Below are 12751 nucleotides of genomic sequence, written 5' to 3'. Positions count from 1 at the left end.
CTGAGTTGTTATTTTACAAAATCACAGCTATGTGGTCGGGTAAGATTTTGATAACTGTTTTGTGCACGCTTCTGGGGGGTGGGGGTTGGCATTTCCCTGAGGGTTACTGATTAGACTAAGTAAATATTGGTGTTTGATATCTCTCCTAATGAACCTGTCCATGAAATAATTATGTTGTAAATATACCTGAAAATCCAAGGGTTAGTTTTGATATTCTGGTGTCAGTATGGAAGATCTTACACAGCTATTTAATACTCAAATGTAAAGGAATGTACGTAGAAAAACAGTCAAGTAGTCTTTTCTTAGTTTCCTTTGGCTGTTGCTGTACCACCTCATGGCTAGGACTAGACCGATGCTTTGTTTCACTTGCAACTTGAAGTGAATGGATACAAGAACCAGACCACCTTTGTCACCTTAACTTATTTCCTATTGATGTTAACTTAGAATGTTAGACATAAATATGATTGTTGTATATTTTATACCAAGACCATTCTGTAAATATGAATTTATATTACTTTTGAAATGCTTCTGAGATACTATTATTTGCTGTACAATGTAATTCCAAAACAGATATGCAAACAAGTATGTCTCTTTCACGGATATTTAAACAGTGAGATCTTCCATGTTGAAGGTGATGTAATTTTTTTAAAAGATTTTTAAATTTTAAATTGCTATTTTGTTACAAAAATAGAGAAAATATAAAGGTTTGAGAAGTCCTTATTTGCCCTCAGGGAAAGAGCCCTCTGTGCACCAGAACTCCACAGAACATCTTCAGCATGATCTGAGGGTGAATATATACTACATAAATTGATTGTGTATTTACCTTAACTTTTTAATTTTAAAATTGCAGTTTTAAAAACTTGGTTGTGCTCTGCTGGAGGGGGATTGGGATAAGCTGCTTACACACATTTGCCTGTTTGTCCAGTGAAATTACATAAGCCTAACATATTCCTGCCAACCATACTGGCGTATTTAAGAGCAAAGGTATCCGTAGACTCTTGTCTGCAGCAGGAGGTCCCATGATATAGCAGTTCTCTAGGATGACCATACACTTCATATGGAAAGTTGGTTCTTAACTGAGGCTAGTTTGGTTTTTTTAGTTGAATTTTGAATATATAGAATGACAGGCAAGAGAATTATTTGGGAGTTCTAACAGCATGCCAGCTTTGTCTTACGGTTTTGACACTGACTGTGTGGTTTTTGCCATGAAACTATGCCCTCCAGTGCCCTGACAAGGAGAAGCTACAGGTGGGAACCTAGTTCTGGCTTTCTTCTTTGGTGAAGCTTCAGCCCTTGACGCTATACAAACAAGTAGGTATTCATTTGTCTAGTTGTAAATCAGGTGCCTTTGGGCTATGGAAGGGCTTATTTTCTGACACTGAGATACAGTGACTGATCTTTGTGTGTTAATAGCAGTGATTCCCATTTAGGTTTTGGCCTAACTTACCTGTGCTGTCAGAAAAAAAGGCCCATAGCAGATCGGGGAAAGAGATTGGCTCTTTTGCTTTGCTTGAACAAGCATTTTGGGTTGTTTTGGTTTGTTGGTTTGGTTGGTTTTTTTGGTTTTGGTTTTGTTTTTTTCTTTTCCCCCACTAGGGGTGCAGCAGGGATTTCACATGCAAGAGATACAGGAAGTATTAGTATCTAAGTTAATTGTGTTGCCTCACTACCTGGATTCATTCCTTGGTTTGCCTCATTTCCCACATAGGTCTTAATAGAGACTAATGCTTGTGCTGGGAGAATGCTTGTGTGAGAAAGTAATTATCTGTACATTCTTAACATATACTTATAGCAGAGTGATTGCCCTGCTACTGATATTTTGTTCCTGTAAACAGGTGACAAGAAATGAATCTTAGTGTTTATGCAGATTTTGCATTGTAGAATGTATACTAGACCCTTCAAAGGAAAGGTTAGACTCTTTGCAAAGCAAACTGGCGTTGGTTCTTGGTAGTCTAGTACAGGGACACTGAAGTTTGACATTTGATTTAGGGAAAAAAAAAAAGTTGTACGCAGCTGATTATGTTAAATAAGCTCTTAATTACTCTTTGTAGAAGTCTAATTTGGAAGGTTTTCGTGCTTTGATAACACAATTGAAATTTTAATTTATCCTGTACTCAAGAGCTGAATGCTGTTCTTGTATAATAGTGTACTAGGCTGGATGAGGTACAAAATAATGCACAGTGGTCAGAAACAGCTGAGGAAAGAACGTTTAAAATAACTTGATCTAAACTCAGAATAGCTCCAAACATTGTTTCTGTTTGCTTTTTTTAAAGCACAAGTTGTCAAGTTGTACCTGTTGCTGTACATAAACACTGTATGCCAGCAGCTCCTTGATCATATTTGTGAACAGACTTTTAATTGATATTAGACTGTTATTAAAGGAAGGTGCTGAATTTGAGAGTGTAACAAAATGAGAAATGATCAGATTTTAACTAAGTATGTAAAAGTCCATTCTTTTATGTTGTAGTTTGATCCCTTTGTTAGGAAATTCCCTCTCATTGAGGGAACTCTTCTGCAAGCAGAACACAATAAATGTGCTTTTTTAAAATGACCCAATTTTCCGGTATAAATGAACAGTTGACTTTGGCAGTTAGTCATCACTGTGTATCTCTTTGCTGGCAAGGGAGCACAACAAGGAAAACAAAAAACTGTCATTGATGAGATGAAACAAATCTGAATAATCAAAATGACCCATGCTCGAACATAATACTACACCCCATTATTTAAGAAGGATGCTTGTGGAAGCTTTTAATCACTCAAGATTTTGCTGTAAAAGCTGAAATAAAACAGAGCCTGGCTGCATCTATTACTGCCAAAAGCCAAGGTCATTTGCACATAGCCCATCAATTTATCCAGAGTAGATCTCAGTTAATCCAAGGCATGGAAATGCATGCATTTTCTTAGCTGGGCAAACAAGTACATTATACAGTAGTTGTGATACAACACACGTGGCTTTTATTTGTACTGCACATACCCACTGTACAGCCACCCAGAAGTATTGTGGTTAGCTTGCAGCATCTGCTGTCTGCATTTATACTGTTTACTGCGTATTCTTTTCCCTGGAAGTTTTAAAGAAAAATTTTTTTTCTTGTTGCATTGATTACATTTTATAAATTTGCTTAGCTGGAAAGTTTGGGAAAAGAGGCCTGTTTGTCAATTGTACAACCGATTGTGAAGCTCTAGTGTGAATATTTTTACGTCTGTATTAGACATTTTCTTTGCAAATCTATTGTTCGATTGAAATGTAAATGAAATAAAAGATGGTGTACACCCATCATGTATAAAGCAGGCACCATCGCTACGATGGATTTAATGCTCATTTTTATGGCGCATTCTCAGCTTCTATTTAAAACTATAATTTAAAAAAAAAAAAATCTGTAAAATGAAATGGGGATATATGGGGGAGTAAATTCTATTCCGTTTATTTCGGTTTTGAGTTCCCAATGGTAATGTTTCCCTTCGTGTTAGAAGTAGGGGGGCCCCGGCGGGGCGGTGCCGTGTGTGTTTGCTGTAGCACTGAAGTGAAGAGGTTTTTAGCTTTGGCTGGTCACGGAGTAGAGCATCCTGGTTTTTCAGTGTTTGAGAGACTCGATGGAAGAAGTTTGCAGTATTGACATGTATTTGCATGCACGAATAAAAATTATTTGTCCACCTTAATCGTCTCTCGGCCTTCAAACGCTGGGGTGGGGGGGGCGGGAAGCGGCTCTCTCCTCCCTTCCCGCCGTGCCGCCGCCTCCTTCCCGCCGTGCCCCGCGCCGGCGAGAGGCGGCCCCGGAAGGCGGCGGAGAGCGGGTGAGGCGGCGGGGACGGGGTCGCGGTCGGGGACGGCGGCGGGGCCTCCCCCGGGCGGGCCTGAGGGCTGCGGGCAGCGCCTGAGGCGCGGCACCGCGGGGAAGGGGCCGGGCGGCGCGGCCGGGGGGGGCCGCGGGAAGGGCGGCGGGGCGGGGGTGGCTCGGCCGCGCTGAGGGGGCGGCCGGGGACGGAGCAGCTCGGAGCTCTCCTGCTGAAACCGAACTGGTTTTGTTTTCTGCCTTCGCGCCGCCCGGCTCGGCCCCGGGCTGAGGGTCCGGTGCGGTGTTGTCACGGCCGGGGTACAGCCCTGTGTCCCGCCGAACGCGGGGTGCCTCTTCCGTGTCTCTCCGCGGTGCTCCGGGTGTAATCCCAGTCATCCCAGTAACCCTGGGCCATCTGGCACCTCCCCGATCATCTGCTTAATCTGCTTTTAACTCTCGCAGAACCTGCTAGCGATTGGCAGAAAAATTAAAATCCCTGCTTTATCCGTGCGTCGCCCGGGGTGTCCTTGTCAAATACACATCAATAGGGCTGACTGGTAGCGTCCTGCGGAATTGTGAGCCCAAATTAACTGATTTGCTTTAAATCGCCTTTTTAACATTTTTTAAAATAATGTTTTGTGGGTGTTTAAACGTCGTTTGTGCATCACAGGTCCACAGCCACATATCTGACTTTGGTAGCACTCCTTTCTACACCCTTTGCCCCTCACCCAGGAAAAAAGAGTAATTCTCGGTCGCTCTACATCTCCGTCAGCAGCTTTTATAGTGGATTGTGGTGGAAGGAGTCAGCGGAGAGAGAGAGCCCCAAACTCTTAAGGTGCTCCATGGTTCTTCAGCTTTCCATCACTTGGAAGCGTCTGATCTTTCTGTTCTGATGTGGGAGCCGTACAGAGCCTGTAGATGCTGAGCTTCAGAGGGTGGATTCTGCTTTTGTTAGTTTCTATTTAGCAGAAGCTATTTGGGGTTAAAATGTTTAACTCTGGAAAAGTGCGGATTTTTAGCACAGTTGCATTAACTTTATGAGGGTGTCAGCCTCTAATTTCGGTGGTGTTCATACGAACAGGATGCTGTTGACTTCTGTGAAGGTGACCAACGTGGTCAGTGGACAGGTGAAAAGATGACGGACATGAAGATTTTTCTTTTGATGTGTTCTTTCTTAGCCTGGAAGTGATGGTCATGAAACTGTAGCACTGACTGCCCTAAGCATTTGTATGTTGTGTCTCAATACCTAGGAAGTCTGTCTTCTGTGTTTGAGAGTAGCCTTTTTTATTAAATGGCAAACATGGTTACATTTTCTTGAAACTTTTTTCATGTATGTATTACATTAATTAAATGTGTCAGATTTCTGCAGAAGTTTTTTTTGAGATTGTCTTCGACAATTTGAATTAATCTAATCTGAAACGTCTTCTTCCAGGGTCTGATATAAGCCTGTCTCTGAAGGACTGGAAAGGAACAAAGGTCAGAACATTTTCAATCGATTAATTACATTGATTGTTTTTCACTTCAAATCATTGTTCACATAATGCAAGTAGTACTGGAAGTTGAACTTTCACTAACCGGGAAATCAGCCTCATGGAGCTGTCTGAGTGAGGCTCATGAGAGTCCTGAATCACAGTTAGGAAATTCATTCTCCATGAATGGGAACACACATAAAGCGTTTCTGCACTCGTGAGCCTCAAACCAGTTCTGTTCGTAAAGGTTTTTAACTTAAGTGAGTTTGAAATTGTGACTAAGAATTAATTCACGTGACTGACTGCACTGTGGGCTGTTTGATAGCGGGCTCTAAGCTGTTCGTATGTGGCTAAACTGTTCTGAGGAAGTAAAGGACTATCATGCATTTAAAGTGGTATCTGGTGCTGCATATTTAAATAAGAGATATATTCTTTATTTTGTTAATTTATTTTTTAGATCATAATGACTACTTTGGATGATAAACTGCTTGGTGAGAAGCTCCAGTACTATTACAGCAGTAGCGAGGGTGAGGATGAAGACAGTGAGAAAGAGGATAAAGAAGGGGAGAGCACCATTCCTGAAAGCGTTGGGGAAGTAGAGCTTAGCAGCGATGGCAGTGCAGTCAACACAGGTATCCTCATATCACAGTAATTGTTTTGTAAATGCCTTGTTTACTGGAAGATTCAGGTGTTTTTCTAAAATTCATTTTTCGAAATGAAAGTCCTGTTTTTATGCATACTTGAGTCAGAGATCGATCATTTCCTGTCTATAACCTTATTTTTAATAGCTGGTTCTTTACTTCCATGTTTGTCTCCTCCTCTGAGAGACTTCAGCATTATATCCAAAGCAGTTAGGCTTTGCATACAGAGCTGATTTGTACAATTTGGTTGATAACGCACACATTTCTTTCCTGTAAGCCGCACAGTTGTTAACTGCTAACAGGTAGGTGCTGAATGAGTACGTGAGGAATAGACAGAAAGCAGCCAAGCTTTCCCAAAATAGCATTGTCCTCTGCCACCATCAGAGACCGAGTCTGTGGATCGCTGGTGTGATCCAGAGGGCGATTCTTATGTTCTTATGAAAGATTGGCCCCCTGTGTTTTACGGTTTCTCCAAGAATGATGAAAAACCTGCTTCCTGCATGTGTTCACATCTTTAGCCTGAAGGGAGAATGGAAGAATTACAGAACTAAACTGGCAGACTGAGAGAGGACCTGAAAAATTAACTCTGCCGGGCCTCAGCAGCAAGGTAGCAGCAAGGCGCAGTCTGTAAGAATTAGCACTATTGTACATCACAGAACGTACTTCTGTACGAGAGCGTTGCCAAACTTAATTACGCTTTCCTATCGTTGTTCTTATGAAAAGCCATGCTAACAATAGGGGAATTCTTGAGGGCTGGTGGTTCTATTTCAAGAGCACAGATACTAATCTTTAGAATAATCTTTGGCATAATTATGAGAGTAGCCTACTTAGACAAACTTGAGTCTTAGAAGGAAAATATAGATACAAGCTCAAGGACATGTAAATGGCAAATTACTTCTTTCATTTCATTTCAACATTTTACACAGTATACAAAAAGTTGATGACAGGGCCGCTATTTTACTGCTGACTTACAAATTATTACTTGAATTTTGAATGATAGGTGTAATTTTATTAGCCGTTTACACAAAATGCCCACATATTTAATTTCAGGTCCCAAAGGAGTCATTAATGACTGGAGAAGATTTAAACAACTGGAAACAGAACAGCGGCAGGAGCAGCGCAGAGAAATGGAACGACTCATAAAAAAGTTATCTATGACGTGTAGATCTCACTTAGATGAAGAGACCGATAAGCAGAAGCAGAAAGAGCTTCAGGAAAAAATCAATGGAAAGGTAGCACGGCACGAAGGAATTAAAATGCCACTCAACTGTTTAACATTTCCAGGTTCATCCTTTGTATAGATGAAGCAGATAGGAACCCTTGTTCTATCAGTAGATGCAAATCGTTTCTCCCTAGTAAATAGGAACACAGTGGCAGTGTAAGAGGTGTGTTGGAACAGTACTTGCCAGGTGTTGTCAAGTTTAATTATTTTGCATTTTAGTGGTATTCCAGGAGCATTGTGTTTGCCTGTGTTAAGAAATAAGCAATTTAGCGGCTGTACCAAAGAAGTCCAAATCCTCTTCCCAGATTTCCCCTTATTTGTTTATCAAAGAAGTCAACTTCAGGGGATTAACATGAAGAGTTGTACAGCAAACCTACGAGTACTGCCTCCCATGTCTAAAACAAGAGTTAGGAGTTCTTATTAATTTCGTATTTAGTAAGTCGATGTTGAGAATTTAGCTTTGACTTTGAGCTCCAAAGATAGGCGCTGTTGGAAGCAGTGAATGGTTTCAATGAGCTGGTCTGTATAACTAGCTCTTAGAGTTCTCGTCAGAGAAGTTAAATGAGCAGAGAGTGTTTCTTGCTGTCCTATACCTTGAGTGATGCAAATATGTTTAACAAAGCAAATGGACAGATATGAAATACATAAAATCCTACTAATTTTAGTTCTACAGACAAGGTAGTGGATTTGGTTGCCACTAAAAGTTAACTGAGAAACTAAATGAAAAAGCTGATGCAGAAGAAGCTAGGCTTAGGTCGGGCACGGTGTCCCTGTCAGTGCTCATAGCGTCGTGAAAGCACCCAGCCACCATTAACCTGAACTGAAGTGAGAGCATCGAGCAGCCACTTGTGTTATTACTGCAGCTTGTGGAAACTGGAATACCCAAGGCTGAAATCGCTGTTCCCACTGGGAATGGTTTCTAATTATGTCAAAATGGAGTACAGTGCAGAGGGTGCTTGAGCCTTCATGGGTTGCACTTTGCTGTTATTAAAGATGAGTGACCCACATTAATCCTCTTGATTTCAATTCTCGTTACATAAGTGACCCATATGGTGATGCAGATCTTTTTCTCTTTTACCTGTATCCCTGTATGTGTTTTTTAGATGTCGTTACAAGAATATAACATGATTCACAACGATGAAGATGATGAGGAATTTTTACAGCGATACAGGAAGCAGCGAATGGAGGAGATGAGACAGCAGTTGTACAGCGGGCAGCAATTTAAACAGGTTTTTGAGATTACGAGTGGAGAAGCGTTTTTGGACACAGTTGATAAAGAGCATAAGAGCACACTGATCATGATCCATATTTATGAAGATGATATCCCTGGCACCGAATCGCTGAACGGCTGTATGATCTGCCTGGCTGCTGAATATCCAACAGTTAAATTTTGCAGAGTAAAGAGTTCGCTCATTGGTGCTAGCACTCGCTTTACTAATAATGCTCTACCAGCTTTGCTGATCTATAAGGCAGGTGAGCTCATCGGCAATTTTGTGCGAATCACTGATCAGCTTGGAGAAGATTTCTTTGCTGTAGACCTGGAGGCTTTTCTGCAGGAATGCGGTTTGCTTCCAGAAAAAGACCTAGTGCTCCTGACTTCTATACATAATCCATCTGCATGTTACAGTGAAGACAGCGATCTGGAAATAGACTGAACCACTTCTGCCCAGGGGCCAGTAGGTGTAGTTGTACAGTGTTCTTATGCTAGGGATTGTTCCCCTTCTTCCTTAGTGTGGGTATGTATTCTTCCCCTTCATGCACTTTGACTTTTGCTCGTTAAAAACTTGTTAAGATAAGGAATTCCTAACGTTTTCTTAAATTAATTCAATAAAATACACACTGAAACAATCTTGCTTTTATGCAATTCACATGTATTTAACTAAACATGAAGTTCTAACACAATTCAGTAAGTTTAGGGAATTGTGAATTGTCATCTCTGTTCTCCACATCACTTAAATTATGTTTTTTTTACCATTTTGTTCTCAGATCAGCTGTGTGTGGTCAATCTCCTTACAGCTTTCCTGAAATGGTGTATGTGAATACCAGTTGGCTCAAGGTGTGGGCACCTACTCGCTAAGACAAGAGTTGAGACTGCAAATAAAGAAGTTTTTAAGCGTTCAGGTCTCTTCTTAACCTGGAGCTGAACTGCTGTCAGTTATCAGTGCAGGGTCCCATCTTCCGTTCCCCAGTTTGCAGTCTCCTTCCTGGAAGTGCCTTCTTGTTCTAACTCTTGGCATCAGAATTTTGTTCTTTTCCCACTCACAAATAACAGCAGCCCTTCACTTCATCCTGAAAATTACTTTTCAGATGGAGAGGGTTCTTCTTTCTTTAACCTTGCCTGAGACTTAAATGAGAAAATCTTCCTTCAGTTACAGCTCTTAATAACATTCTTGGGTTTTAGAACACCCACTCTTAGAGTATGTAGTAGTGACTTAATCAGACAATTATCTCTGCCTCTTCAGATGGATATAAAGAGCTCCCATGTGTGCTGAATAGCATCACGGAGAATTTTGTTGGCAAAATGCAGTATTAGGACTTGGAATAACCTCAGAATTTCATCTCTCTCTCAAAATACTAAATCAGTGCTAAAGTTCATTTCTGTCTGCCTTCGTATTATCTGCCTCAGCCAGGTCATCAGGTGTGCTTTGAATATTAATAACCCCTGGCCCTGACAGATGATGGGATGGCTTTGTGGGAAAGCAGCCTTGAGCCAGGAGACCAGGTCACCAATACATCTGTTCAGTAGCAGGCCTGTTTTTTCACAGCTGATTCCCTTCTCTGAAGCTCAGTGTCCAGTTTCTGCACAGTGTTCAGCAGGATCAGAAACGTTGCCACTGGCCTGGTTTTCCTCTGCCAGCAGCTCTCTGGGAGCATGTTTTTTGTACCATGCGTCAGTGGAGGTCACTAACAAAGGAACCTTGTGGGGTGGGGGTGGAACCTTTGTGGAGACCGCAATTTCTCCCTCTGTAAGAATAACAAAGGCCGCCTCAAAAGCATCACTGCAGCTGTTTCAGTTGCCCAGTGACACTGATCTTAAAGTTCTCACCTTCCCCAAAACCCCAGGGTGACTCCCGCTTCTGGACACAGAAAAAAAGCCATCCCGCACTGGCTGAGCCCATTTGTGTCTCTGTGAACATTACTGCTACTGAATACAGAGGCTGCATATTGCGCTCCCCTCCTGCACCACCTTTGTCATCACCGTTTGCCAGTGATCACGTTTTCATTAAGGTGTCTATTTATTTTGATTGTCTCTGCTTCCTTCATAAATCAGATCATAATATGGGGAAGTAATTATCAGGGTTTCTATCACATTGAAGTTCACCCAGCCTCCCGCAAGCCTGGTGCTTGTAGTAGTCGTGCGGTTACCTGGGTAGCGTGAGAAGCCGTGAGCAATTTCTAGCGACTGCAAGCACGAAAACCTCGGATGATGCCGAGCGAGGTGAAGGCTTCGCTGGGCAGATCATGGTGTGGCCAAATTGCTCCGACAGTGTACCTAGCGCAGCGAGCGCTTTGCGTGTCGCGCTCTCTATTTACTTACTACTGAATCATCTTGCACGCACTTAATTTGATATTACAACATGTTTGCTTTCTCATGCATTGCTTATTTTGCTGGTTGTTTTTTAATTTTGAGGGAAGTAGACTATCATTACTGAAATATATGACCCAACGTAATGCCATGTTTGATGATTAAATTTAATTGTAAGTTTTATGTCAGGCACTTTGGAACACCAGGAAGAAATGCAAATGTCTCTGTGTAAGTGCTAGGTTCTTAATAAGAATGGATTTTAGGATAGAAAAAGAATAATTTGTAATTGTGTCTATTCAAACTGTGCTTTAAAAAGTATAAGCAGAAAAATAAATAATTTCTAATTAAAAATTACTGAATTGGCACAAACTGTCGTTTTAGGGAAACTGGCAGAAATCCAGATTTTAAAGTGTGGTAAGAGATTATTTCTTTTCATCTCAGAATTGCAGAAAAAAACCCATGGAAGTTTTGTGAAATTAAATCATTGAGCATGGATATCAGCACTTTTAAGGGGAAAAAAAAATCAAAGCAGCTGTCATTTATAGTCAGGATGAGATTCCGGGAAGTCTGTTGTGCAGACAGGGTGCGTATTAGCATCGTAATAAAACCTGGCTTGGAGGGGGGGTCGGGGTGAGCTGACTGCTTGAGTTGCTTTGAAGTTTTATTTTTATAAAGTGCTTTTTTTTTTGCGCCCCTACGGCAGCAAAACTGTAACAGGATCAAACCCTCTCCTGCTGCTCTCTGTCGGACGGCCTGCAGCAAGGTGACTCCTGGTGATTAATCTCCAGTGCTCAGCTAGATGATAGATAGTTTACAGTGCCAATAGCAAAAAGGAAAAGGAAAAAGGTCTGAATCCAATTAATCACCGATCTGGAAAAATAGAAGCAGCACAAGGGAGAGAGGGGTAGAGAGAAGATGAGCTACATATAATGCTGCTGCTTGTTCTCAGCACAGACAGCCCAGACGTGAGAAGGAAGGGGAGGCTGGCGGCGGTGGGCACTGCTGCTGACGCTTTTGTCCAGTCTTGAAACTAAATCCTTCCAAACTGACCAACCGGTAATTGTGTGCCCAAAAAAACCCAGCATTCTTAATATGCATTAGACAATATAACAAAATAATTTAGTAAAGGTTAGTTACTAATTTGTGAGTGTCTGTCCCTTATCCATTCCATACAAATAAGAAGTACAACTCATACCAACGCTGCACGTGTAAATGTTCTGGTCAAAGTGTTCAATTCTGTTTAATTTCTCTTGTGTTAGATGTGGTCCTGACCTGCAGATTAAGAATCAGGTTGTATTTATAGACTCATACGGGGACTAAAGTAAAAATGAAATTGCACAAACGCCCACATAAAATAAAACTGGTTTCAAACATTGAACTTGGCAGCGAGAGCGTCAGGTTTTCGGTTTGATCCGGGTGCCTCTCCTTCCCCCAGAGCCATTGTACTCCATCACCGTCAGAACTTACTTAAATTGGCACATTCCTACTAAATGCTTGGGATTTGAATAAAAGTATGCTTTTTAATTTTGTCAGAGATGTTTCATCTGTCTTTTCTGGCACAGCAGCCTCCCGCGTGCGTAATATTATTCTTGGCAGAAACCCGAGAGATTGCGATAGTGATTTTTGGTACTGTGCAGGGCTCTGGTGCAGCGGGCGGCAGAAATTAGTCAACTGTGATGGCTGAAGGGGTTGTGCACTCAAATATTTTGAAACTAGACCTTATCTTGGCTTGGCCAAGCATTCTTCGTGCTGCTAGACACCAGCTGAAGTTAGGAAGGAGTTGGCTTGCCCAGCCGCTGTGCCCGGCCGTTGAGCCACAGCTCCCGTGCACCTCCCGAGGGGGTTCTGTTTGCTGGACAGGCAGCGCAGGCAGCCCCTGCCTGCAGGCAGCAAACTGGGGGAAGGAGCGTCCAGGGGCAGCACCGGGCTCCGGACCCGGGCCGGCACCAGCCTCTGCGTTTGTGTCCCTTGATGTCTCTCGATTGCTTCTTCCCCCACCTCCCCTCACCAGCGATTCTGCTTTTTTTCGTGCGTCCGATGAACTCGGCCTGATACACAAATATCGCTCGTGAAAAGCCAAGGGAGTCTGGAGCCCCGGTGCAAAGTGACCAGAGTCACCC

General features: G+C 42.2%; 1 protein-coding gene across 3 annotated transcripts; it reads left to right on the top strand.

The window, feature by feature from the left end:
• The first annotated feature begins 3733 nt into the window (after positions 1-3733).
• Positions 3734-12163, top strand: PDCL (phosducin like). 3 transcript variants are annotated; one of them, XM_075112268.1, is made up of 6 exons: positions 3763-3792; positions 4444-4608; positions 5206-5249; positions 5700-5874; positions 6934-7115; positions 8209-12163. In XM_075112268.1, the coding sequence occupies exons 4-6, from the start codon at positions 5706-5708 to the stop codon at positions 8758-8760; spliced, it is 903 nt and encodes a 300-aa protein (XP_074968369.1). In that variant the 5' UTR covers positions 3763-3792; positions 4444-4608; positions 5206-5249; positions 5700-5705; the 3' UTR covers positions 8761-12163. The 3 variants fall into 3 exon arrangements, with proteins under 3 accessions (XP_074968366.1, XP_074968369.1, XP_074968367.1); XM_075112265.1 differs by lacking the exon at positions 4444-4608 and having other exon boundaries at positions 3734-3792; XM_075112266.1 differs by lacking the exon at positions 3763-3792 and having other exon boundaries at positions 3936-4608.
• The last annotated feature ends 588 nt before the right edge of the window (positions 12164-12751 follow it).

Source organism: Phalacrocorax aristotelis, chromosome 17 (genome assembly GCF_949628215.1).
Source record: "Phalacrocorax aristotelis chromosome 17, bGulAri2.1, whole genome shotgun sequence".
Lineage (NCBI taxonomy): Eukaryota > Metazoa > Chordata > Aves > Suliformes > Phalacrocoracidae > Phalacrocorax > Phalacrocorax aristotelis.
Note: the sequence above shows the minus strand (reverse complement) of the source record. Positions and strands in the feature narration are given on the sequence as shown.